The 21,882-nt window shown below is 40.9% G+C and overlaps 2 protein-coding genes across 2 annotated transcripts in view; both read right to left on the bottom strand.

Moving 5' to 3' along the window:
• Positions 1-21,882, bottom strand: part of CEMIP (cell migration inducing hyaluronidase 1) — a 144,894-nt gene that overhangs the window by 69,734 nt on the left and 53,278 nt on the right. The gene's annotated exons all lie outside the window — the stretch shown is intronic.
• LOC128844024 (cell surface hyaluronidase-like) overlaps positions 10,192-21,882 on the bottom strand; it is a 64,674-nt gene continuing 52,983 nt past the window's right edge. The window contains exons 18-22 of the mRNA XM_054041304.1: positions 20,677-20,896; positions 18,567-18,668; positions 15,853-16,013; positions 13,887-13,996; positions 10,192-10,564 (exon numbers count right to left, since the gene is read on the bottom strand). Of these exons, the coding sequence (XP_053897279.1) occupies positions 10,410-10,564; positions 13,887-13,996; positions 15,853-16,013; positions 18,567-18,668; positions 20,677-20,896 (748 nt within the window). The 3' untranslated portion in view covers positions 10,192-10,409. The remainder of the gene's footprint in view (positions 10,565-13,886; positions 13,997-15,852; positions 16,014-18,566; positions 18,669-20,676; positions 20,897-21,882) is intronic.

Here is a 21,882-nt window from a genome sequence, read left to right as displayed (position 1 = left end):
TTTGTAAGGCATTGTTTAAAATCCATATTCTTTAACCAGTATAGTCCTTGGAGCCACTACATTTCATTGTGCAATTCTGTAGTGATGGACTTTTAAAGAAACTTGTTTGTAATCCATATGGCCATATAATGGTTATAACATAATAGAGTCAGCATATGATTAGACAGATTGTTCATTGATCTCTTATATCCATAGGATTCTTCTGTATGTCAACATACATCAGTTTAGGCTTCTCTTCGTATGTACATACATTTGCTTTTAAAGTCACTGATAGTCAGGGCTGGTGCAACCCATTAGGTGACCTAGGCAGTTGCCTAGGGCGCTACAATTTGGGGGGTGGCGACCACGGCGGTATTTCGGCGGCGGGACCTTCCACCGCCTCTGTGGGGGGCGGCATTTTGGGGCGGGACCTTCCCCCACCTAGGACGGCAGAAAAGCTGGCGGCGCTCCTGCTGATAGTTATGTGAGCATCTTGAGGGCAGTCTCTTCAAACACAATGTTTGGTTGCAAATAAGACCATTAGGTTCTTTTCCAAATTAAATAAACCTCCCTATGCAGACATAAGGAACCTGTTCATATTGCAAAGTAATACAATGTCAAATATTTGTTTAGAAAAATCACATTTGGTTTGGAGTTATACAGGTAAAAACAATAAAAGATAACTCTGGGGAGCTCCAATTTCTTACCTAAGAAAACTTCAATTATTGTACTTATCCTCTTGTAATTAAAAAAAACCCAAGATTTAATCTGGAACAAATTCCACAGCTGAAATAAATACAGGAGGTGTCCGCGCTGTGCATGTAAATGGTAAAATTTTAATTACAACTACTTACCCAAAACGTATTGCCATGAAATTTGGGGCATTGTATTAAAAGTAGCATTACAACCAAATTTGTCAAGAAACATCCCAACAGGAAATAAGTTTGCTTGTATAGTTGTAGGGCATAGTGACATGAGGATTGCTGGTCACATGGCTCATGCCCACTGAGTGAAAGCAACAGTCTATCCATGAGTGACAATACAGACAGCCTGCCACGTGATACTCAGTGCTAAAAAGGATATTGCAGGATAGTAGAGAAAAAGCAATACACATAGTAATAGTGCTGGTCTGAATTTAATCATGAAACTTTCCCACTCCCCTCCAAAAAAAACCCACACCAAAAATGTCATTTTCATCAAAATGCTTTGAAGAATATGCCAACTTTGACAAAATTTTGTTAAAAAGATGAAGTGAAGCGTTTCAATAATGGTGAAACATCCTGTTTTGGCATTTTCAATATCAAACACTGATTTTTCATTTCAAAATGACTTTTCCAAATGAAATAGTGTTTTTTATATAAAAACAGTTTGAAGAAAGTTAAAAAGTCAAAATTAAAATGAAATATTTCCGTTTTATCAAAACGAAATGTCCCAAGTGTTTAAAAAACATGACATTTTTCAGAATTTCATTTTTCTGGAAATTAAAAAAAATTCATTCCATTTTGGAACTGGTGAAATTTCAAAATCATGGAATTTGCTGCAAAATGGGAAATCTATTTTGTGCCTAGCTCTACTCAGTAATGGCTTAATCTCTGAATAATGCACATTTTCAATGAGTAGTAACAATTCAATACGATTGTGGTCAGAACTAAGCAGCATGCGTCTGACCATTTAACAGTGTCAACATTTTATAAGCCAATAATGTTATAGTAAGTGTTATTGAAGTACAACCGTGACCATTAAAAAGTCAACATTTGTCCACCGTTATTACACAATCTGATTTGAAATAGGGTAGGTATTGTCTATTTTAAGTATCAGCACAAACTGCGCTGCCGTGATACCGCAGTATAGCAGTGCATGTGAAAGCGATTTTGTAACGATGACTGAAGCACATCAGTTTTGTTTGAAGGCATACACTTTCTAAAACGAATGGGTTGGTCTTTTATTTATAACACATTGGTTAGATACAAAAGGTATGAAGTTTGACAGTGATAGCAGGCATTTTCTATCTCATTATTGGGTAGTAAAGAAATTTCTTTGCCAGAATGCAGGGACAGTTGTCATTTCCTCTGGCCATTGCTTCCTTTGGAGACAACAGCTATGGTTTACTGCCAGCCAGTGCCAAATGGCTTTGTCCTCAAGCTTGCACAGCATGGTGTGGACCAAGACTACAACAACATTTAAAAATGTTAAAAATATGCATCCGAAGAAGTGGGCTGTAGTCCACGAAAGCTTATGCTCTAATAAATTTGTTAGTCTCTAAGGTGCCACAAGTACTCCTGTTCTTCTTTTTGCGGATACAGACTAACACGGCTGTTACTCTGAAACCTGCCATTTAAAAATGTAGATATTCTTGGAGATGCCACTTGTGTTGGGCCCAAATAACTTCTGCAGAATCTAAACTGCTGTGGTTAAAACAAGCTCTTCCCTGTTCTCTGGCTAAATGGAAGGGAGCTCAGTTCAGTTCCCAGTGTTCACTATCACTGTTAGTACAAACTGGCATCCTTCTTGGATGTCCCAGAGAGGCCAAGGAGAACAAGTTCCACTCCCACTATGAACAGTGCCTCTGCTGGGCCAGATTTGAGTTACACTGACAGCCATGTGAGAATAATACGGTTCCTGTTCTGGGGATAAGCAGAAGATCTCAGATTCCGTGGGTGTCAGTTCAACACCTTTCACAAGTGCTAGAGTCAAACAATAAAAAAAAAAAAAAAAAAAAAAAAAAATTAAGAACGGGAAAATGACTTTCCATTTATGCCTTCCATGAAGGAGGGTTTCAGAACAGTTCCTGCTGCAAATGGGTTGTTGTTAGCTTAGAGTCATGTGGGAATAAAGCAATCAAGCTACAGCTTACTTGAACAGATGCCATATTATTAAGTTAGAAATTATTACATCATAGTTTGTCAACAAATGGCCATATTTATTCAAATGCTCTGAAAGTGTAAGGGCCGTGAAAGAATCCTTCTAAATAAATCTTGAATGTTTCTCAAACTCCATCCGCAAATTCTCCGTTGGGTGAGAAAAGCTTTTTCATTTAGTCGTTAAAAGCCACCTGGCAATTGTGAGTGGGATTCATATCCCTAAGTCTGGCAAGACACACGCTTTGGAAGGATCCAACAGCTGGGAATCATTTCAAAAAGAGTGAATATTAGCAGACAATGCTAAAAGTAGATACAGGAAGCCATTAGTCAGTGCTTAGATGGCTGCTACTGCAGGTGTCAATAGTCATAATGCACTAGAAAGCATTAAAGGATGCTGTAAAATGGAGCCCCCGATCTATCTAGTTCCTCGTAGTTTTATGCTGAAGCAGACACAGAACAGTTGGTGCTGGGGGGTAAATGTAAACATACATTTAAAGACAGCTTGAGATTTTAAAAAATTCATAATGAAATCATAAGTGTGGGCTCCCTAAAGTTCCTCAGTCAGTGGGGCGTAGGTGGGGGAAAGGGAGAATTACTTTTCTCCTCACAGGTACATCTCATGGTTGTCAAGGTAATAGCCCAATCTGACTGATGACTGCAAAGAACATTGAAAGCCATTTCGCGTTACAGATGTCTTTGGTGCTATTAAATGGGTAACAATGTAGAGGGACATGCTCAGTTGAAAGAGAAGCCTGTAACCTCCACACTAACTGGAAAGTAGAAAATGGGCAGAAATGGCAAGCATTTAAACAGGAGAGCTCCCTTTTTTTTCTCTCCTCTCAAAGTATAAGGGGTAGGACGCTGGACTGGGACTCAGGAGATTGGGGTTAAATTTCTGACTCAATAAAGGATTTCCTACATGATCCTGGGCAAGTCATTTAGTCTTTCTGTGCCTCAGTTCCCCTCTGTAAAATGGGGATAAATGACATTTCCCTTCCTCACAGGGGTATTGTGAGGATAGTATTCGTTACGGATTATGAGGTATTCAGTTATTACTACAATGCTGAAGCCACAAAAGTACCAAGATAGGTAGATAGTTATTTAGTAGCCTAGACACCCTGGCCAAGATTTTCAGAAGTGACTCATGATTATGGATACCTCAGATTCTGGAAGCCAATACTATACACCTGGAATGGGGCTGATCTTTAGAATGTGGGTCCTCAAACACTTTCTGAAAATGAAGCTCCTTTAGGGTGTCTGAAGGTAGGCATCCAAAAATGGCTGGGGACACCTGAAGTCACTAGTAGTCACTTATGAAAATTTTGGCCTATGGGCCTGAGCCTTCTCACACTGAAGTCAAGGAAGAACTTTTATAAACTAGAACAGAAAATGGACATGGGTAAGTATATAGCTCCTTAGCTACTCTAGAATCTCTTTGTAAGATCAATGGTCCACAGTGCAGATCTGCACAGAACAGTACACATACTTAAAGAGAGACAAAAGAGATGATGATTTGGTGTTTCTTTTAATGGAATTGCCAAGCTGAGTGATATCAGAGAGACATCATCACCAGATTGTGTGTCCCACTGCATGCTGTGCTTGGTGAAAACTGGAGCTTTCGTTATACTTAGGAAAGATTCGTCTGAGCCCATATTTAGATTTCAGTGTTTTGGTGGCCAGTTCAAAAGTGCATTGGAAGCTTCCTTGTTCATATGCAAAGTGCCCTGGGCTGATCAGGAAACTGATTTCTGAGAAAGGAATGGGAGGTTTAATTAGCGCCTGTGCTGTCCTTTTACTGCCATCACACTTGTGATGACAGTTCACATTCCCTATGCTGAGAGAACATTGCTCTGTGCCTGTAACAGGCCATTTCACATCTTAACTCAAGCTGGGAAAACTGACTTGACAAGTACATTTGGCTTTCTTCACCTTGGATGCATCTGCCTTTCTTTACACTGACATTCCTGAGCTAGGGTGAACCATCGCACAGCAGGCTGCTAGTCAGGGCCGGCTCCAGGCACCAGCTGACCAAGCACATGCTTGGGGCAGCACCTGGTAAGGGGCAGCCAATCTTGGCGTGGCGGGGGGCACTTTGGGTTTGTTGTTGTTTTGGTTTCGGCCAGGCGGCGCTCGGGCGGGTGGGTTGTTTGTGTTTCGGCGGCGTGGCGTGGTGCTCGGGGGTGTTTCAGTGGCACGGCGCTGGGGGTGGGGGTGTTTCGGCGGTGCGGTTCTCGGGGTGTTTGTGTTTCGACGGGGCAGCATGGCGCTTGGGGGGGGAGTTACGGCGGGGCAGCGCTCTTTTTTTTTTTTTGCTTGGGGCGGCAAAAAAGTTAGAGCTGGCCCTGCTGCTAGTACATTACTGTAGTTATTTAAAAGCCTTGATCCAGCCCTGACACCATGCAAACACATATCCAGGGATTTCCAATTCAAATGCTTGCACAACCTTAGCCCCAGTGTCATAAATGCATCATTGTTAAATCTTAAATGGTACTTTACATGAGTTTGATGTTGTTTTTGCCATCTGCACATTAGGCAGATTTTTGTGACGAGGCAAGGGAAAAGGGAACCCAATAAAGGTGATGATCTTGAAGTAGAATAGTTGAACCAATCATTCTTTACAATTGGCTTAATACTTGAGCCAGAAACAGAACCTGACCGCTCGCTCTCAACCTGGATTCCCTATCAATTTATCTAACATTTTCCCCCAATGGGAAGGGGATTTAGTTCAGTTCCTCTCTATGTAATACCTGCTGCAAGTACTTTCATTCTGATTCCTCCAAGCAGATCCTGGGAGGTGCGGAGTGCTTTTATCTCCTACCAATTTCAGTGGAAGTTGAAGAAGATCAGCACTTCATAGAATCAGACCCATAGGCCTCTAAAGTTTTGGGTAGCATTTTTCAAAACACCTAGGTCATTTAGAAGCCTAAGTCCCACTTTCAAAAGTGATTTAGGCATGAAGGAGGCTACGTCTCACAAAGTCAATGAGACTTAGGTGGTTTAAAAAAAATTTTACCCTTTGCAAATAAAGGAGAAGGAAAGCCTTTGTGTATTACTCAGGAAGATGGCCAGTTGTCTCAGACTGGCAATTGGTGGCATAATGTAATGCACATATTGGCTGCATTTGGAGGTGGGTGCATTTACACATTTGCTAAGATGCAGCACAGCACTTTTTGCAAATACAGCTAAGTTCCCTGGACAAATGGGGCCAAGTTTTGAAGAGGTCTAAGCCAGACTCTTCATTTGCACCCGCACACTCATATAGGCGGTTTTTAGTGCATGCGCCATTGAAATTTAGAAGCAGCTTTTGAAACGTTTGTCTCTAGTATCTTGAGTGTCCAGGTGGAAATAGTGTCCTTTGTTAAATGTTCATAGCTTTGGGGTCTCTTTTACCCTGACTGGAAGGAAAGTGTTTCCAGCAGCCCAACGGGATAGTCACACAGCACTACCCAGGGTTCCACATTGGGATGCAAATATTTTTCTTTTTGCTTTTGTGGCACGTTACTCTTTGTGTCTGGCTCACCTTAGCTCCTTGCTTGTTTCCCCTGGACACTTGCCACTTGGCTTAATTCTGGGAGGAAAGGTATTCTTCAGAAGGTTGGGTACATGACTCTCCTTCCCCCAGCTTCTCCTTCACCAGTTGTTAGCCTTAGACTGGGTTTAGGACTCTGCGTTATACTACTAGGATTCAGGATCTGGACCTGTCTGATATGATCAAATAAATCTCCAGGATAATAAAGAGCATGTACCATCAGTGATTTGATCCAATGTTGGGGCTCAAACTCTCAGCCTCTTGCTCTGATGGCCTCAGAAAACTGAATCAGGTTATAACAGGAGTTCAAAAGGACTTAACAGTGCTGCTTGGAGGGTTCAGTCCTCACCTTATCTAGATTTTTATATAACACTCATCACCTCATATAGAGCTTGATCCTGCTTCCTTTTCCTCCAGTGGCCCACAGAGTTCATCACATCACTTTGTACATTACCTTTTGAACCTCATCGAGGTCTTCCTCAGTCTGGCTAATGATCCAGAAAAAAAGCTCTGTTACCTGTTGTTCTGGCAATGAATCCACATTCCACTCCTCTCCTCAGGCAGTTTCTCTCTGACCACCTCAGGTGTCCTACCTCATAGGCTCAAGAGATCAAGTCACTCAGAGTGCTCTGAATCACGTAGGCTTTGTAGCACAATGGCTTGGTCCCATGTCAGTGGCATGACGTTGCTGGACAGTGAGTATGCAAGCCATTCATCAGAGAGCCAGAATCTAGCCAACAAAACACTAACTTCAACATGTAAAAACCTCTTTGGTTGTTTCAGCTGTGAAATCTTCAAAGCACAGAACAGATATTAGTAATGTAGCCCTCACCTCCCTGGCCCATAACGTGTGCACATGTATCAAAAATTCAAAGGAGAAACAAAGCACTGGTGCAGAATATGGGTCTACCCAGTGAAATAAGGCTTAGCTTTAATATGCAACACTCTCATTACATAATATACTGAGGAAAGAAGTGGAGTTAATTCTATAGAAGGACTAGTATAAAATTACCAATTTATCCAAAATAAATTCTATAAGGCTATCTATTAACATGGATTTATACACACATCGCAGACATATAGGTATGTTTATAGACATTACATTCACATATATGTATACAAATTTTATACATATAGTATAAAAATGATGTCAACATCTATGCATTAACATTTCTGATATGACTGACTCCATCATTTGAGTCAGAATTTCACTCACCTCATTCAGTCTCAGTCAAGGGAGATGCCAAAGCAAGATGGAGTCATGACGACCACACAGGGGGAGAGTTTGAAAGCCCCTGGCCTGGCCTTTCATTCTGAACCATCTTCCCTTCCATTCAGTCTGTTTGACCCCCTCATTGAAGCTGAAATTGTCACACAGCTAGACAGACAATTAACTTTTTCAACAGGGCTGAGAAACATGCTGCACCGTTGCTAAATCTTGCTATCCAACCTACCCATCATCTGGGCCAACAGGACAGGAGCTTGTATACCATGGTGATGAAGATAATATAAACAGACAAACAACCTAGACTTTAACTGTGTGTCACTAATATGACAAAAATTACTGTTTGCAGTGTTCATTGACAAACACCTGCAGATACAGCAAGTCCCATTTCCCCCACTGAATTATGGGAAAGCTCTTGCTGCTCTCACTCAACACACTCATTCTGCTCCACAACAGATTATCAAGTGCTTCATTCATACCACTGAACTTCATCATATGCATTCAAAAAAAAAAAAAAAAATCATGCCGAGTGCATCTTCACATCTCTAGAAAACCCCTAAATTGTGTCCATCAACTGCAGTGACAGAGCTTCATTTGGAAAAGACAGAATGGGAATGAGAAGCGATTCTGCTGCATGTGCCTAAGATGCACTTAAGTTCTTATTACAGCATTTAGCCACTGGACGTCAGTTCTCTGATCTGAGCGGAGGATCACATGATCTTTAATTCACAATAAAGACATATTACTTGAACAATCAGTTTTACCTGCAATTTTAATTTTTCCTTTTATATAGCTTTCCTGGGAATTTAGTGTTGATCGACAGCTGAGGAGGCCAGCACTCTTTCTATCCATAGAGCAAAGATAACAGTATTGCAGGCTTCCCCATCACTGACCTGCCAATGATCTGAAACTAGAAGGATAACCCCCAGGGATGAGAAAATATTCTGGATGATGACACAATCCATTAGTTCTTGGCCTCAGCCAACACTGCTAAAAAAGTGGTCACTAAATGCTGGCTGTACTGCTGATTGTTCTATGAACAACTGCCTCCCAGGAAATGCACTGAGGAACATGCCATTTTATAAACAAAGAAAAAAGAAATCAAATAAAAATTGCTGATTTATTTTTTGGGGTGCAAAGGTTACCAAAATAGTCCCCTGGCACCTAACTCTCCATGCACTCTGCAGTCTGTAGACATAGGAAACCCTAATTTCAGTTTAAAACTATAAAAGCCCTTGTCCAGCTTTTGACGTCTAGCACAGTAAAATCTCAGATAAATCCATTCCCTCAGTAATAATAGGAACAAAATCATCATGTCATTTGTTTACACTGCAAGTTTATTCTAGTCAGCAGCTGACTCAAGAATCTTTTGGTGAAGTCCTGGGCCCCCTGAAGTTAATGGGAGTTTTGCCATTGACTTCAAATGGGAGCAGAATTTTACCTTTTCCCTCCCAAATAATATCCTTTCCTTGTTGCATCCACACACCTGCTGTTCAAATCAGGCCCATCACCCAGATCAGTGAAGCACCTAGAATGTGACCTTAATTAATAAATGTCTAATACCCTGAAGGAGTTTGGAGAACATTTTATGGACAATCCTGTCGTTATTAGCAGTCAAACAAATCTAAATACATTTCACATTTTAGTCCAATTGGTTTTTAAAATTCTCAGCATTTTGGATTGCTGCACCTGTCAAAACCAGATATTTACCTGCATTGTTTCAAAATTACCCCTCCTTTATTGTTATTATCGGTAGCACAATGTTAACCAAAATTTCAGTGCAGCCACTACCAGATAAGTCAATACCTGGTTGTCAATACCAGTTGTTTCCCACTTTCCAGTCAATGCTATTATGTCTTAATTACTGCAAGAAGCAGCAATTTAAAGAAAAACCACAAAGAAAGAGCCGGTATGTGCCAGCAATGGCCCAGATACTCTGCCTTATACAACCAAACTGCTATTGACATCAGCAGGAGAAAAGTCCATGTGAGCATCGCTTGAGGAAGGTAAGATTTGGCCTTACCATACCAGGACAACTTATCTCGATTCATATTTTAATCAAATTTTCTTGCCAGTAGAGTAGACATGCTTTCACTAGTCATTAGCTACGGATAGAAACAATTGCACAACAATTGTATATAATAAGCCTGATGAGAAAGAAGATATTACAAGATTATTGTGAGCTTATCTGTTGATGCACATTGATTTTATTAACTTCAGTTCATCTAAGGAGCTGTGGCAGATGTTTTTTCTTGTTTGTTTTGTGTTTTGTTTTTAAAGCAGACCTAGATTTGAACGGAAGTCATTGGATTCCGGAGTGTAAATTAAAGGCAGAATGAAGGGTTGGGGTTGCCTACCTCTGATGAGGTTCACCTTCTTCCCTGGATACTGTGAACTTTTCTTTGCTAAATTTCATTCCTGGCTCATATGCTTCTGAGGAGCAAATTTTCACCTTTGGAATGCACCGGATTGTACCAAATGGCAGGTATGTTCTGGTTTCCTTGGGAAAAAGTAGCCTTTAGGGCCTTTAACCATCTCCCAACCCAGCAAAACCATTCCATCCACGCATTACTTGAAAAACAAAGCTTTACCCACACTTTGTAAGATCAGAATATATTTATTAGTTATAAAAAATACAAGTGAAAAAACATCAGCCGGATACAAACCCATAAAAACAACACCATCCAAAGTTATACTGAGTTGTCGGATTTGCCTGGCTGATGTTAAGCCAACAACAACGTAGCAAGATTAAATTGTCTGATTTCCCCAGCCTCTCTGGAGTTGTTTTGTAAGTGGTTCAGATACAGAAAGAATCCTAAAACTCTGCAGGGTTAGCTGAACATTTGTATTCTCTCAACATCAAGGGAACATAATGCTGTAGAAAGGCAGCTTTCTGATTAGCAGCTTGGTTAAGGATTTTAATCCAGGAGGGTCTGGCCTGTCCTTTATATCCAAGCATAGCAAAACTCCCTGAAAAAGGAGAGACAAAAAGCGTGACCCTTTGTATCACTGGGTTAAGGGAATAACCATTTATTGTCATGACACAAACCCACTGCACAGATCAAGGAAACATTTTGGCCATCCCTTTGGTTGGATTACAGTAACATAACGTTTTATAAAACATAAGGAAGAATGAAGGAGAGGAACAATGCCTGAGATAAGCCACATTGAAGCAGTATTCTGATTGCACTGTCCTCAGGAATTTCTATTAACGGTGATGGAAGACCCAGGTTTGAGTTAGTGGGACTAATATTCTGTGGTCTGTTTTTAAATGCAGTTATTTTTTCATATCTGACTGGATGAAAATGCTAGGGAATTTTGAATCCTTATTTTATTAGGTTAGATCAGTTTTCTCGGCTATGCCTAAGCTGTTGTTCTCTGTGTTGACTCCCCGTATGTGTCTTTTTGTTTTAATAATAAATTACATTTGTATTATACCTTCTGTTGTAAATGATCCCAAGGCTATTTGCAAACTGTGGGCTCAATCCCACTCATGCAACAGGACTATTAATGTAAACACTTTTCATGTGAGTAAGAGTTGCAGTTCCAGGCAACAAGGTCCCAATCCTGTTCCCGCTAAGGGTGAATGGCAGTTTTGACAGTGGCTTCAGTGCAATCAGGTTCAAACCACATGCATTTAGAGGAAATATTTCAAGCCTCATTAACATAACCACCGCTGGAATGGATTGAGCCCTGTTAAAATAGCTGCCAGACAATGTCAGAGTTGTGGAGTCAAATACTGCATACAACTGAAGCATCGGGGGGAATTTTAATATAATTACCCAGATTCAAGTTTGTCATGGACATCTGGACTAGCACCCTGGCGCTTCTGAAAAGCCAGTTCTTTGGTTTCTTATTTCACCCAAAAGAGAGCAGCAGCACACTGTTGCCTAGCATCATGCTGAAGTATTAGTTCACTATTGACTCAAAAAATGCTACCTACCAAACTACAGCACCTTTTGCTTCCTGCAGCAACACGGATTTTCATTAAGATAGGGGGATTCTGTGAGAAGCATTTCCATTTCTTTCTACACCACCAGAGTAGTGATACAGAGAGCCACGGTGGAGGACAGAATCATGCATGTAAAGTACTCTGAATGGAGCTGATCAGGAAGGGTTTTTAGATCCCCAAAAAATAACAAAAAAAAAGTTTTAAATTTTCTTCAAAAATTTCTGTATTTTCATAAAAAACTGAAAATATTTTGGTTTTCTGCCAAAGACTGAAATTTTTAGGGTTTCAATGGCTAAAAAATGAAAATTATTTTCTGCAAAGTTAAAAAAAACAACAACAGCTGATCAGTAACTAAAATGAGCACAAAGGCACACCTGCCTTCCTTGCTCTAAAGTGTATGCCCGCCACTCATTTTAAGAATAATATGAGTGAGTTAACATGGCTATTTAAACCAGGCATCAGAGTAAGTTTAAATAAAAATTTTCTGGATAAGTTACTTCACTGCTGTAAACAGATGTGAAAGAAAAAAAGAAGTGTGACTGAAAATACAGCCAATTCCACTTCTGACCTCTGCTTAAGAGGTATCAAACCGAATCATAGATGGCTGACTGACTGATTTTCTTATCAACTAAAGGAATTACTCCACAAAAGCGGTACTTGGCCGACCTTCTACTTTCCAGTAGGATTACTGTGTGGAAATACGGCACCGCCAGCACAGTGTGCACATGGCTGCTACATTCACACTAAACCTTTGACAAGAATTTCAGCTAAAATCAGCAAGAGACAGGAAATTCAAGATTAAGTCTGTTGGTCTGGGGCACTATAGTATAATCGAGTACCTCTGATATTCTTGGAGCTATGCAATTCTTCAGCACAATGGTGGGAGGTACTCGGTTTCAAATTCTGTCCTCAGGTGCATGCATACAACTCCCTTTGTATGGGAATTGTGTGCACTTGGGGGCGGAATTTGATCTGGAAGACAAAGTGCAGACGTAAATCTGGATGTCCCTTCATTTGATTATTCTGCTACCACAGAAGTCAATGGGAGTTTTATCTGCAGCAGCACCAGGGTCAAGCGCTAGCTCACTTTAAGAAGGTCTGACCTTGCTATGTTTTTTCAGTCTGAACAGAGCGGGTGTTTGGCCTGCCTAAGGACCAATTAATGGTATTAGGATTGGGCCACAGTTTTGTATCACTGTATTCCCCACCCCCCCTTTCCTTTTTGGTCCTTTACAAATATCTTTATTGATTTTAAAACAAGGATATGAAACTCTAGATGGGCCTGATTAAACCATTGATGCCAATGGAAAGAAATACATTGACTGGGGCTTTGGATGAGGCCCCAGGAGGGCAACAAACACGGGACAACCAATCAAAAGGCACTTCACCTTCCTTGCAGAAGAAGTCAATCCACTGACTGGAAACTGAAGTGGTAATAAGGGTGGAATAGGTACCCCAGCAAAGACAGTGCTAGCCACCTCCATTAAAGGGAATGATGGACAAACACCTAGTCCAGATTGCAATCTAGTTCATCCAAAATGATCAAGTTTTTTAGTCTGGAAAGAACGCTGGAAAAAACTTTTTAGATCTGGGTTTCTTCAACTCCCAGTTGGGTTGTGACTACAGTGAGAAAAGCCCTTCTTATGGTATTTTGGAATGTCTGCTTCTAGTCTTGGGAAGTGCAGAGGTGCAAGAAAACATTAAAAAGAACAGGGAGACCAACTGTCTGGTTTCAGTTCTGAGAAAAAGACTCAGCTTCTTATTTTTATCTGAACTGAAGGGGCACTTCATTATAGATTAGTTGATCACTGTAAAATTTCTTGCTACTGCAAATGATCTTGCAGGAAATCAAGGTAAAAGTATAAGTAGGGTCGTCCAAAACTGGTGATATTTTTTCTCCATCGTGACCTACATTTTGCTCTCATCTGAATTTCATTTCAGGGTATTTTTCCTCTCTCATTAAACTTAATTTCATGGCTGGTTTTTCCTCTGAAAATATTTGAATTTTAAAGTTGGAGTCTACTCTTTGTTTAGAAACTGATTAATTTCCACTGGAAAAACGGGGCCTTTTTTTTTTTTTTTTTTTTTGGAGTGTGGCTATTTATTGGTGAGACGGGTTCAGTTTTAGATTTGTAATAAAAGGTAAAGATTCCTCAAATTTCTGCCTAGCTCTGAGGCTCGAGCTTTTCAACAATTTTCCCTAGAGATATTGGTATATTTTATAGCATAGTCTATATTTATAAACTCAGAAGGTGGTGCTTGTACATTTTTGCTAGACAAATGCACTTTCAATTTTAGTCAAAGAAGGCATGGCAGTGTAATTCACATAAATATAGTCACCTTTTTTGTGGAAGACAATAGGCTTTGCAGAACCTAACCTTGTAAAAACAGACATTTCAGAGGTTCCCATCATTTCTGACCCGTCTTTAGAGCACACAAGAACAACTGAGCTGAAAAGAAGGACAATTATTATAGCACAATAGCATAAGACTATTCTTGCTAAGTGTCTGTTGCATCTTTATGCCCCAATTCTGGAAAGCACTTAAACATATGCTTAGGTCCCATTGACTACAATCACACACAACAATGCTTAAAGTTAAGCATGTGCTTCAATGCTTTCCCGAATCAGGGCTTTACCTTTTCAATGTCACCTTCATTTCATTCTGAACCAAAACAAAGCAAAAATGGTTGAAAAAGCATATCCTACATAGGGTATTGATATTTACCCCCAGGAAAAATTCACTTGAAATACAATATAGTCCCAAACTCACACATTCATACCTTCTGCATCTGATTCTCAGTCAAGCCTGAGGCTGGCTTCTAAACTCACAGATGCAATTTTGAGCCCACAATGAATTGCACCTGCAATGAATTATAGGCACAGTTGATAGCATTCAGATGACTGACTACCTGTTTGTGCCTGTGAAATATGAACCCAGACCATGTATGTATCTATGTGGGTATATGTGAATAGATTATTTCATATATTCACACATACATATGATGTTTGTCCACCCCACACAAGCCCATGAGTGGTTACGGTGGCTAGCTGGGCCAATTAACTCCTCAGGTTGCACCTGGAGGAGGAGCCAGGGAGCAGGGATTAATTAGATGAGGCTCAGTTGGATGGGAAAAAGAGGGCATGTATAAAACCTAATAGCTGACAGCAGCAGTCTGCAGTTGCTCCCTGGGAGAAGAGAGATGTGAGGGACTGGCAAACCCAGAAAAGGAGGGAGAGACCAGACCTTGGCTACGGAGTAGAGGGTCTGAGTTGGAACCTAGAATTCTGCTCTTGAGGATGGATCAGGGTTCTCCTACTAGCCACTGGGGAAGTGGCTCAGACCAGGCAGTGGAGAACAGACTGCCTGGGCCAGTTTCTTCTGGGATATCAGTCTTCCCATTCAGAGGACCATAGTGACCTGGCCAGAGGGCCAAGTCACGAAGAGGAAGCTGGAGCGAGTGGGGCTGCAGGGTGAGAGAGAATGATGGGCGGAGAGATCTTCAGAGGAGGGCACAGCACCCGGAAAGAGCTAATCTCCAGAGGGACCAGGAGGTGGCACCTCTAGCAGTGAGTGGATCCTGTGACAATACACATGGGATAGCTCAGCAGTGTTTGTATCCATGGTCATGAACTGCTCAGAAATGCCTTGGAGTGAAAGTCTGTTTTCTGGTTATTTGACCTGCTTTTACCAGCAGCCAAGAATTTTTCTATAAATCTCTGCTGTTCCATGTTTATGTGGTGACACAGAAAACCACAAGGAATGTGGAACAGACACAGATGATCCAGCTCATTGCCGAAGCACATCTAAGGTAACAGAGCCGGCAGGTCAATTAACTGACTTGCCCAAGAAAAGTCCTGTGGGAGAGTCTGGCACACCTCTGATTCTTCTCTATCAAAAAAAGCAAACAACCACCAGCAAGAATAAACAAACTCTCTCTTTCCAGCAATGGAAAAAATGAGTCATCCCCTGCCAGGAAATTGCTGCCGTTTCAGTTGGACACCAGAATAAGTTAATAGAACTGCAAATGTCATTGCAAAAGGCCTTATGTACCTCAGGATAGAAAACAAACTGTTAACTTAAATGGAAGTGCCAGTTTTCCAGAAAATTTGTCTCCGTCTGCAGTCTATGTAACCCTCTGAGAGACGCATGAGTTTTATTTTCTGGAGAAGATTTGATCTTTGGAAAAGTCTCAATCTGTCAGATTTCACCAGGCACAAGATCAGCTATGAAAAGTAGGTCATTTTCCTCTTTGTCTATCACCCACATGTTGCTACATGAACTTAAACTTTCAACACCCTGCTTACCTCTCTTCTATAGATGTTTGAACATAATCAGTTATTGCACCGGCAGCATTTATAGCACTAACTGTGTCAAAGTGCCGCCTACTCACGACTGCTCCTGAACACGCGTCTAGCACCAAGAAGAATATCCCCCGACTACTGAACAGGAAAATTTCATCATTTATCTGCAACCAAAATACAGGTTAGGATTAGCTGAAGCAGTCTGTGGACAAATAGGCAACTTTAAACTCTGCTCCTTTCTCCTGTGTTTGTAATTCCGTTCTCACCTGTCTGTGAGAAAGGAATTACAAACATCAAGCATTTATACTCCATAAAACGTATCATTACTATGTAAGAGGTACCAACTCCTGAAGAGGTTTTATCACTGGAGATAATGAAGAATAATAGTTTTACCTAAGTCTCGTGAGCTGTGTGCTATATGAAAATAGAGGAAGTTGGCATCTGTACCTCAAAGGCCTAGTTTCTATATTAAAACAATAGAGTTGTGAAGCAATACACCGGTGGTCACGTTTTCAGCCTATTTTTAAACAAGCCTCTGTTCACACAGGTGCATTTAAGGTCAGTTAGATGTCTCAGTACCTGGCTTAAAAATGGTTCTTTTCCTGGACAATTTCAAATTTCCACTGAAAAAATTGATTACTAAGAAATCTGTCAAGCGGGAATATTTTGATTGGGAAAAGCTGCCACCGGCATCATGGGAGTTGTAGTTCAGGTACAGTGTAGTTCAGTGATTTAGAACTAGGACTACTCAATACCATGGCATGGTATTGAAGCTCATGTAGTTCTCCATCAGGGAGCTGTATAACTACGGGTAAGGCTAAGATTTCGTCATGGGTATTTTTAGTAAAAGTCACGGACGCGGCGTGAGCAATAAACAACAATCCATGGAGGCCTGTGACTTGTCTGACTTTTACTAAGAATACCCTGGGGGGAACACTGCCAGGGCTTGCAACTGCTCCAGCCCCAGCCACTGTTCCGGTGGCCCCAGGGCTGGTTGCCAGTCCACTGTTCTGACGGCTGCTGTTCCAACAGCCCCAGGGCTGACACCTCCCCCAGAAGAAGTTCCAGAAGGTCACAGAATCTGTGACCTCAGTGAAAGAATTGTAACCTTAGCTATGGGTGACCTTCTGTACTAATACCTTATGGAATGAGATACCTAGGCACACTGATGAAATGGAAGCATTAACTCTAAATTTCTTTGCTCCTTCAATGTTATTCTTAAAATCAGGTTTAAAAACAATACAGCAAGTGCCGGATAGATTTTATTAGGATTTCTGCACAAGAGGCATAACATGGCATGAGGTGATCTAGTGCTCAAATGATTCAAAACCTTCTAGACCCTTATTACCATTATAGGGTTGCCAATTTTGGTTGGACGTATTCCTGGAGATTTAATAACATGACAATCCTTAATTAAAGATTAATCTTTGGCCTGGAGTCTCCAGGAATTAATCCTGCAGGGTTGGCAACCCTAATCACCAATGAGTTCAAATCTCATGCTTCTGATATGGGATCTCCAGGGAATACAGGCCCAAGGTGGATGAGCCTGGATATACATTGGCCAAAACCCAGCAAAAAAACCGCTAGGGCTGCTTTTCCGTGCAACAGGATATTCAAAGTTAAGAGCACAGAGATTTCAGGGTTGGAAGGAGGAGGGAGTTCCAACAGGGGGAAAAAAAAGAATTGGAAAGGGGCCACTGCAGGGTCACAGAACAAAAGGAAACACAAGGATAACCCAGGGTCAAGGGTAGGTATTAATTGTGGGTCATGGAGTGGTGGAGAGAAGCTGTTTAGGATGCCAGTAACAGACTTTTCTGACACAAATCACAGATGAATGGCTCAGCTTCCGAGACCTGGGAGAGTTCATTTTGCCAAATTTAAGACTTATTTGGAAACGGCAGGTTATAAATTAAGAACCACACTTGAGGCTTGAGTTTCATTTGGTAAAACAAGAGTTCTGGACAGCTGCATAGCTTGTTCTTTTGGGTGTTTACCCCCAATTCTCTAGGCCTTTACGTTCCATATACATGTTTTCACAATTAAAATTTCCTTTCAAATATAATGGTTGGAATTAAAACTTTGGAAAACTCCAAAGTTTTACGAAATACCATTGGCTTCTCCTATCATCTCTAAATAGCTCTGTGTGGGAATAAACTGCATAGAGTAACTTACATGCATTTTACAGTTCACTACAGCCAGTGATGCATCCTCAGTTAATTCAGCCTTGATTTTTTGGGGGGGATGGGGGAGGGAGTGCAGAGGAACCAATGCAACTGACAATAAATCCCAGCTACTCTGAATCCATAAGGATGCCACACTAGCCTTAGCTGGCATTCATTAGCAGTAACAGCATCTCAAATGCACAGGTACACTCTAACAGTACATATGCAAGCATACTGTCTAATGAGAAAAACTTGAAAGATGTTCAGATATGACCCCATAGCTGTAAATCCCAGAGTACTAAATAGAGCTGGGCATAATAGTTATAGTTTATTAAGGCCCCCATACTGGTCCTATTACAGTCAAAATTCCCACTAACTTTATTTAGAGCTAAATGCTAGTCCCCATAATTATAAATAAGAGAAACAATGCAGATGAATCTTCTAATCTAGCTTCCCATTTCTATTGCTTTCACGGTCTTCAAGTTTTTGCAGTAACTTTTACAGGAAATGAGTTCCCCTATTTAATCACGAATTCAAGTCTGGTAGAAAGCATACCTTAATGAAAGCTGGCTTCAAGTGATTCTGTATGTCAGCTCTACTGACCGACTGGATCTGGATTCTTACATATTTGGTTGAGGGTTTACTAGTGATAGCAACCTGTAATTATATGAAGGGAAGAAGCTTGGTGGGGAAAAAATGGCTCTCAAACATTTGCTCATTAACAAATTGTATCAACTGCCCATTTCACCCTACCACACACCCCTGGAATGCCATCCTGCAAATACTCCAAAGTGCATATTTTTGCAGGTTATGAACCTTAATCACAAACATGTAAAACTCATTAAACATTTAGCTTGAAGAGATGAAGTTAAATATTATGTTAAAAATAGTTATTCAAAATCAATCTAAATTGAGAGTAGATACCTCCAAATACAGGGTTGTCAGTGCCTAAATACCTTAGTTATACTTGCCTATCAACTCCAGCTCTTTCTTACCCTCCCTGACTCCTCCATCCTCCTGTATAAAAACTTGGTGCAGAACAAGAATGCCTTTAGAAAACTGATCATTAGTTGCTGAAAGAGATGCAAAGGGGAGCGGACTGTTTCAGTAGCCTAAACCTCTGCTGGTTTTTTTGTTTGTTTGCATTCTCTCTCATCTCTTATTTCCACCACCATATATTTCTGACTTTTACTGACAACTGGCTTGATTCCATCATTCTCATACCTATTCATTAGGGCTATTCTGCAAGCAGCCCCACTGGTTTCAATGGCATTCATTGCAGAGTAAGCCTAAGAGCACATGCTTAACTTTACTTATGTGAGTAAAAGGTACTAGAACTGAATGAAAAATGGGACAGAATTTTGAATGCCAATTTTGGGGGAGGGGGGATGGCAACGCTGGTAAAAGGCAGGGGAATAAACAACTCATGAGCATTGTAAAAATATCATCCTTTGTTAATTTTCAGTGTTGATAATGTCATTGCAATCGTTTGAATTTTGCAAATTCTAAATCCATTTTAAAAGGTAAGCACATGCATAGGTGTTTGCAGGATCAGGGTGTAAGGGACTATTTAGTGTGAATCTAAAGATGCCATAGAAAGTAGAATTGAGTTACTATATAATTTTTTGGCAACAGTATTAAACATTTAAGTAAAGCTGCAATCTGGATGGCTATACCTATGTGTAGATCACATATTGAGCCTCTCTGAATGCTTCATTAGAAACAGTCAGTTCTACAGTCTACAGGTACCATTCATGAAAGGAAGAGGTTTTTCCAGGAATAGGATCACATAACAATGATTAGCCAACATGGTGATTAGTGTCCTGAAATTACCACCTTCTGGAAGAGATATGTCCAAAAGGTCTGGAAAACCACAGTGTCCTCTGATCTGCGTGGAATGCCCCTGCATTAATTAATACAGGGAAATTCTATGGACTGTTATATTGGTGATCAGACTAGATTGTCACAATGGGGCCCTTCTGGCTTTATAATCTATGAAATGGTCTACTCCTTGTCTCATTCTGAAGTTAATTGCATTGTATTTTTGAATCAGGATATCATATACTTCATGTGGGCAATGGTCATTGTTCAAAAGAATCTCATCACCTTAGCTAATAAGCCGAGTACAATGTCATATAATCAGTTACGTGTTAAGGATGCACATGCCTTGCTTGTGCAGTATAGACTAGATTCTGCTCTTTGTTGCACTGGTGTGAATCTGGGATGACTTCACATGATTTACAATGGTGTAAATCCAAAGTAAGGGAGATCAGAATCTGCATGGCTATTCATTTAAAATACAGATAGATCATGATCATCATACCCTGGCTTGAAGAACAGCAAATTATATATAAGTATGTTTGAATTCAAAGCTAAATACATCTCAACAATCCCAGTGACAACTTTAGTTGCTACAAATATACACTTCATTTGCTTCTAGTTAACTGACCTCAGAGAAGTTGTCTGTCTCTGCAGCATACTGTAAAATGCTGTAGAAAACCAGACCCTCCTACTACGCTATCCTACCTTCTGGTCATGTTTAGGAGCAGAGGGAATTGCCTAAGGGCCTTCTGCATACCTTGTGAATATTACCTTCTTATAAAGATGCTTACGTTCTACAGAGGAAGTTCTGATTGGCATTGCAAAGAAGTATTCAGTTCTGTACCTGTGGGGCTCCACACTGGCTGCAAGGCACAGTCAGTCGCTGAGACATTGAGTGCTGTGTAGCTAGTCTCCTGTTATTCTCCAGGAAAGGGTTAAGGGCACAACTCCAGGAATCCTTCGAGGACATGTGTGTGACGATTTTAATGCGTTCACAGCCTTGCTGAGAGCAATAACTGTGCCCTTTTCGAGCTTCATGAGCTTGGAGGACGATAAATAGGTACCTGACAAATGAGACCATTACAAAATGAACAAAAGGATCAGAGCTATCTGGGGTGCCATCAGAGGAGTATTTGGCAAGAGACAGGATCTGTACTGCATGAAACTCCCCCTTGTAATGTTTTTCTGAGGAAAGTTACTTCAATACCTTCATCCTATTTAGTAACCCATAATACAGCACACTATGGACAAACCAGCAAGTCAGGTTCTGCCTGGTTCCAGGGGCGCTGGAACAGTTTGTATAGTGGGGATGCTGAAAGTCATTGAACTAAACTGTAAACCCTGCATCTAATGGAAACCACTCCAAGCCAGGGGGTGCAGCAGCACCCTAAGTACCCCTAGTTTCAGCGCCTATGCCTGGTTCTGCATGAGGGTGCAAATAGCTCCTTGTCATTGTGGCTTGGTGTGGAGGCCTGGAACAACTGCTGTCCTTGCACATGGAGTACAAATTCTACACAAGTATATTACCACTAGACCACCTAGAGAGAGCCAGCCACCTCCCCACCACCTTTCCACAGGGCTACCAGAGCTGGGCTGCATCTGGCCAGAGAATGGAGTAGCAGCCATGCTCTCCCTATAGTCCTGGAGGTATTATGCCTGGCAGAGGACTCCAGCAGCTCCCACTAGGGCTCTCTGCCTTTGCATTGCCTCATCCCAGACTGTCCCTTCCAGGCAAAATTCATCTCAAAGTGTGCAGAAGTAACACTTGAAGCAGCCACTGTACCAATTCTCTTAGAGCAGCTAGAAAAATGAGCCTAAGTATGTTTTCAACTTTGTCTATTTTGTAGTTTAGGCTGGATTAAATCACAAACAGCTCAGCTATACTATCAGGAAAATACCTGAGCTTTATTGAAAAGGGTTAATTTTAATGCTCCTTCTTCTAGGCAAATGGAAACATAAGTACACTTGGTTCATCTCCAGAGATCTAGCACATGTGGCTGAAGAGAAGGGGGAACATCCCACGGATTATGAAATAAAAGCTAATAAAACC

This window comes from Malaclemys terrapin, chromosome 10 (assembly GCF_027887155.1).
Source record: "Malaclemys terrapin pileata isolate rMalTer1 chromosome 10, rMalTer1.hap1, whole genome shotgun sequence".
In the NCBI taxonomy this organism is placed as follows: domain Eukaryota; kingdom Metazoa; phylum Chordata; order Testudines; family Emydidae; genus Malaclemys; species Malaclemys terrapin.
The sequence above is the reverse complement of the archived record's forward strand: the minus strand, read 5'-3'. Positions and strand labels throughout refer to the sequence as shown.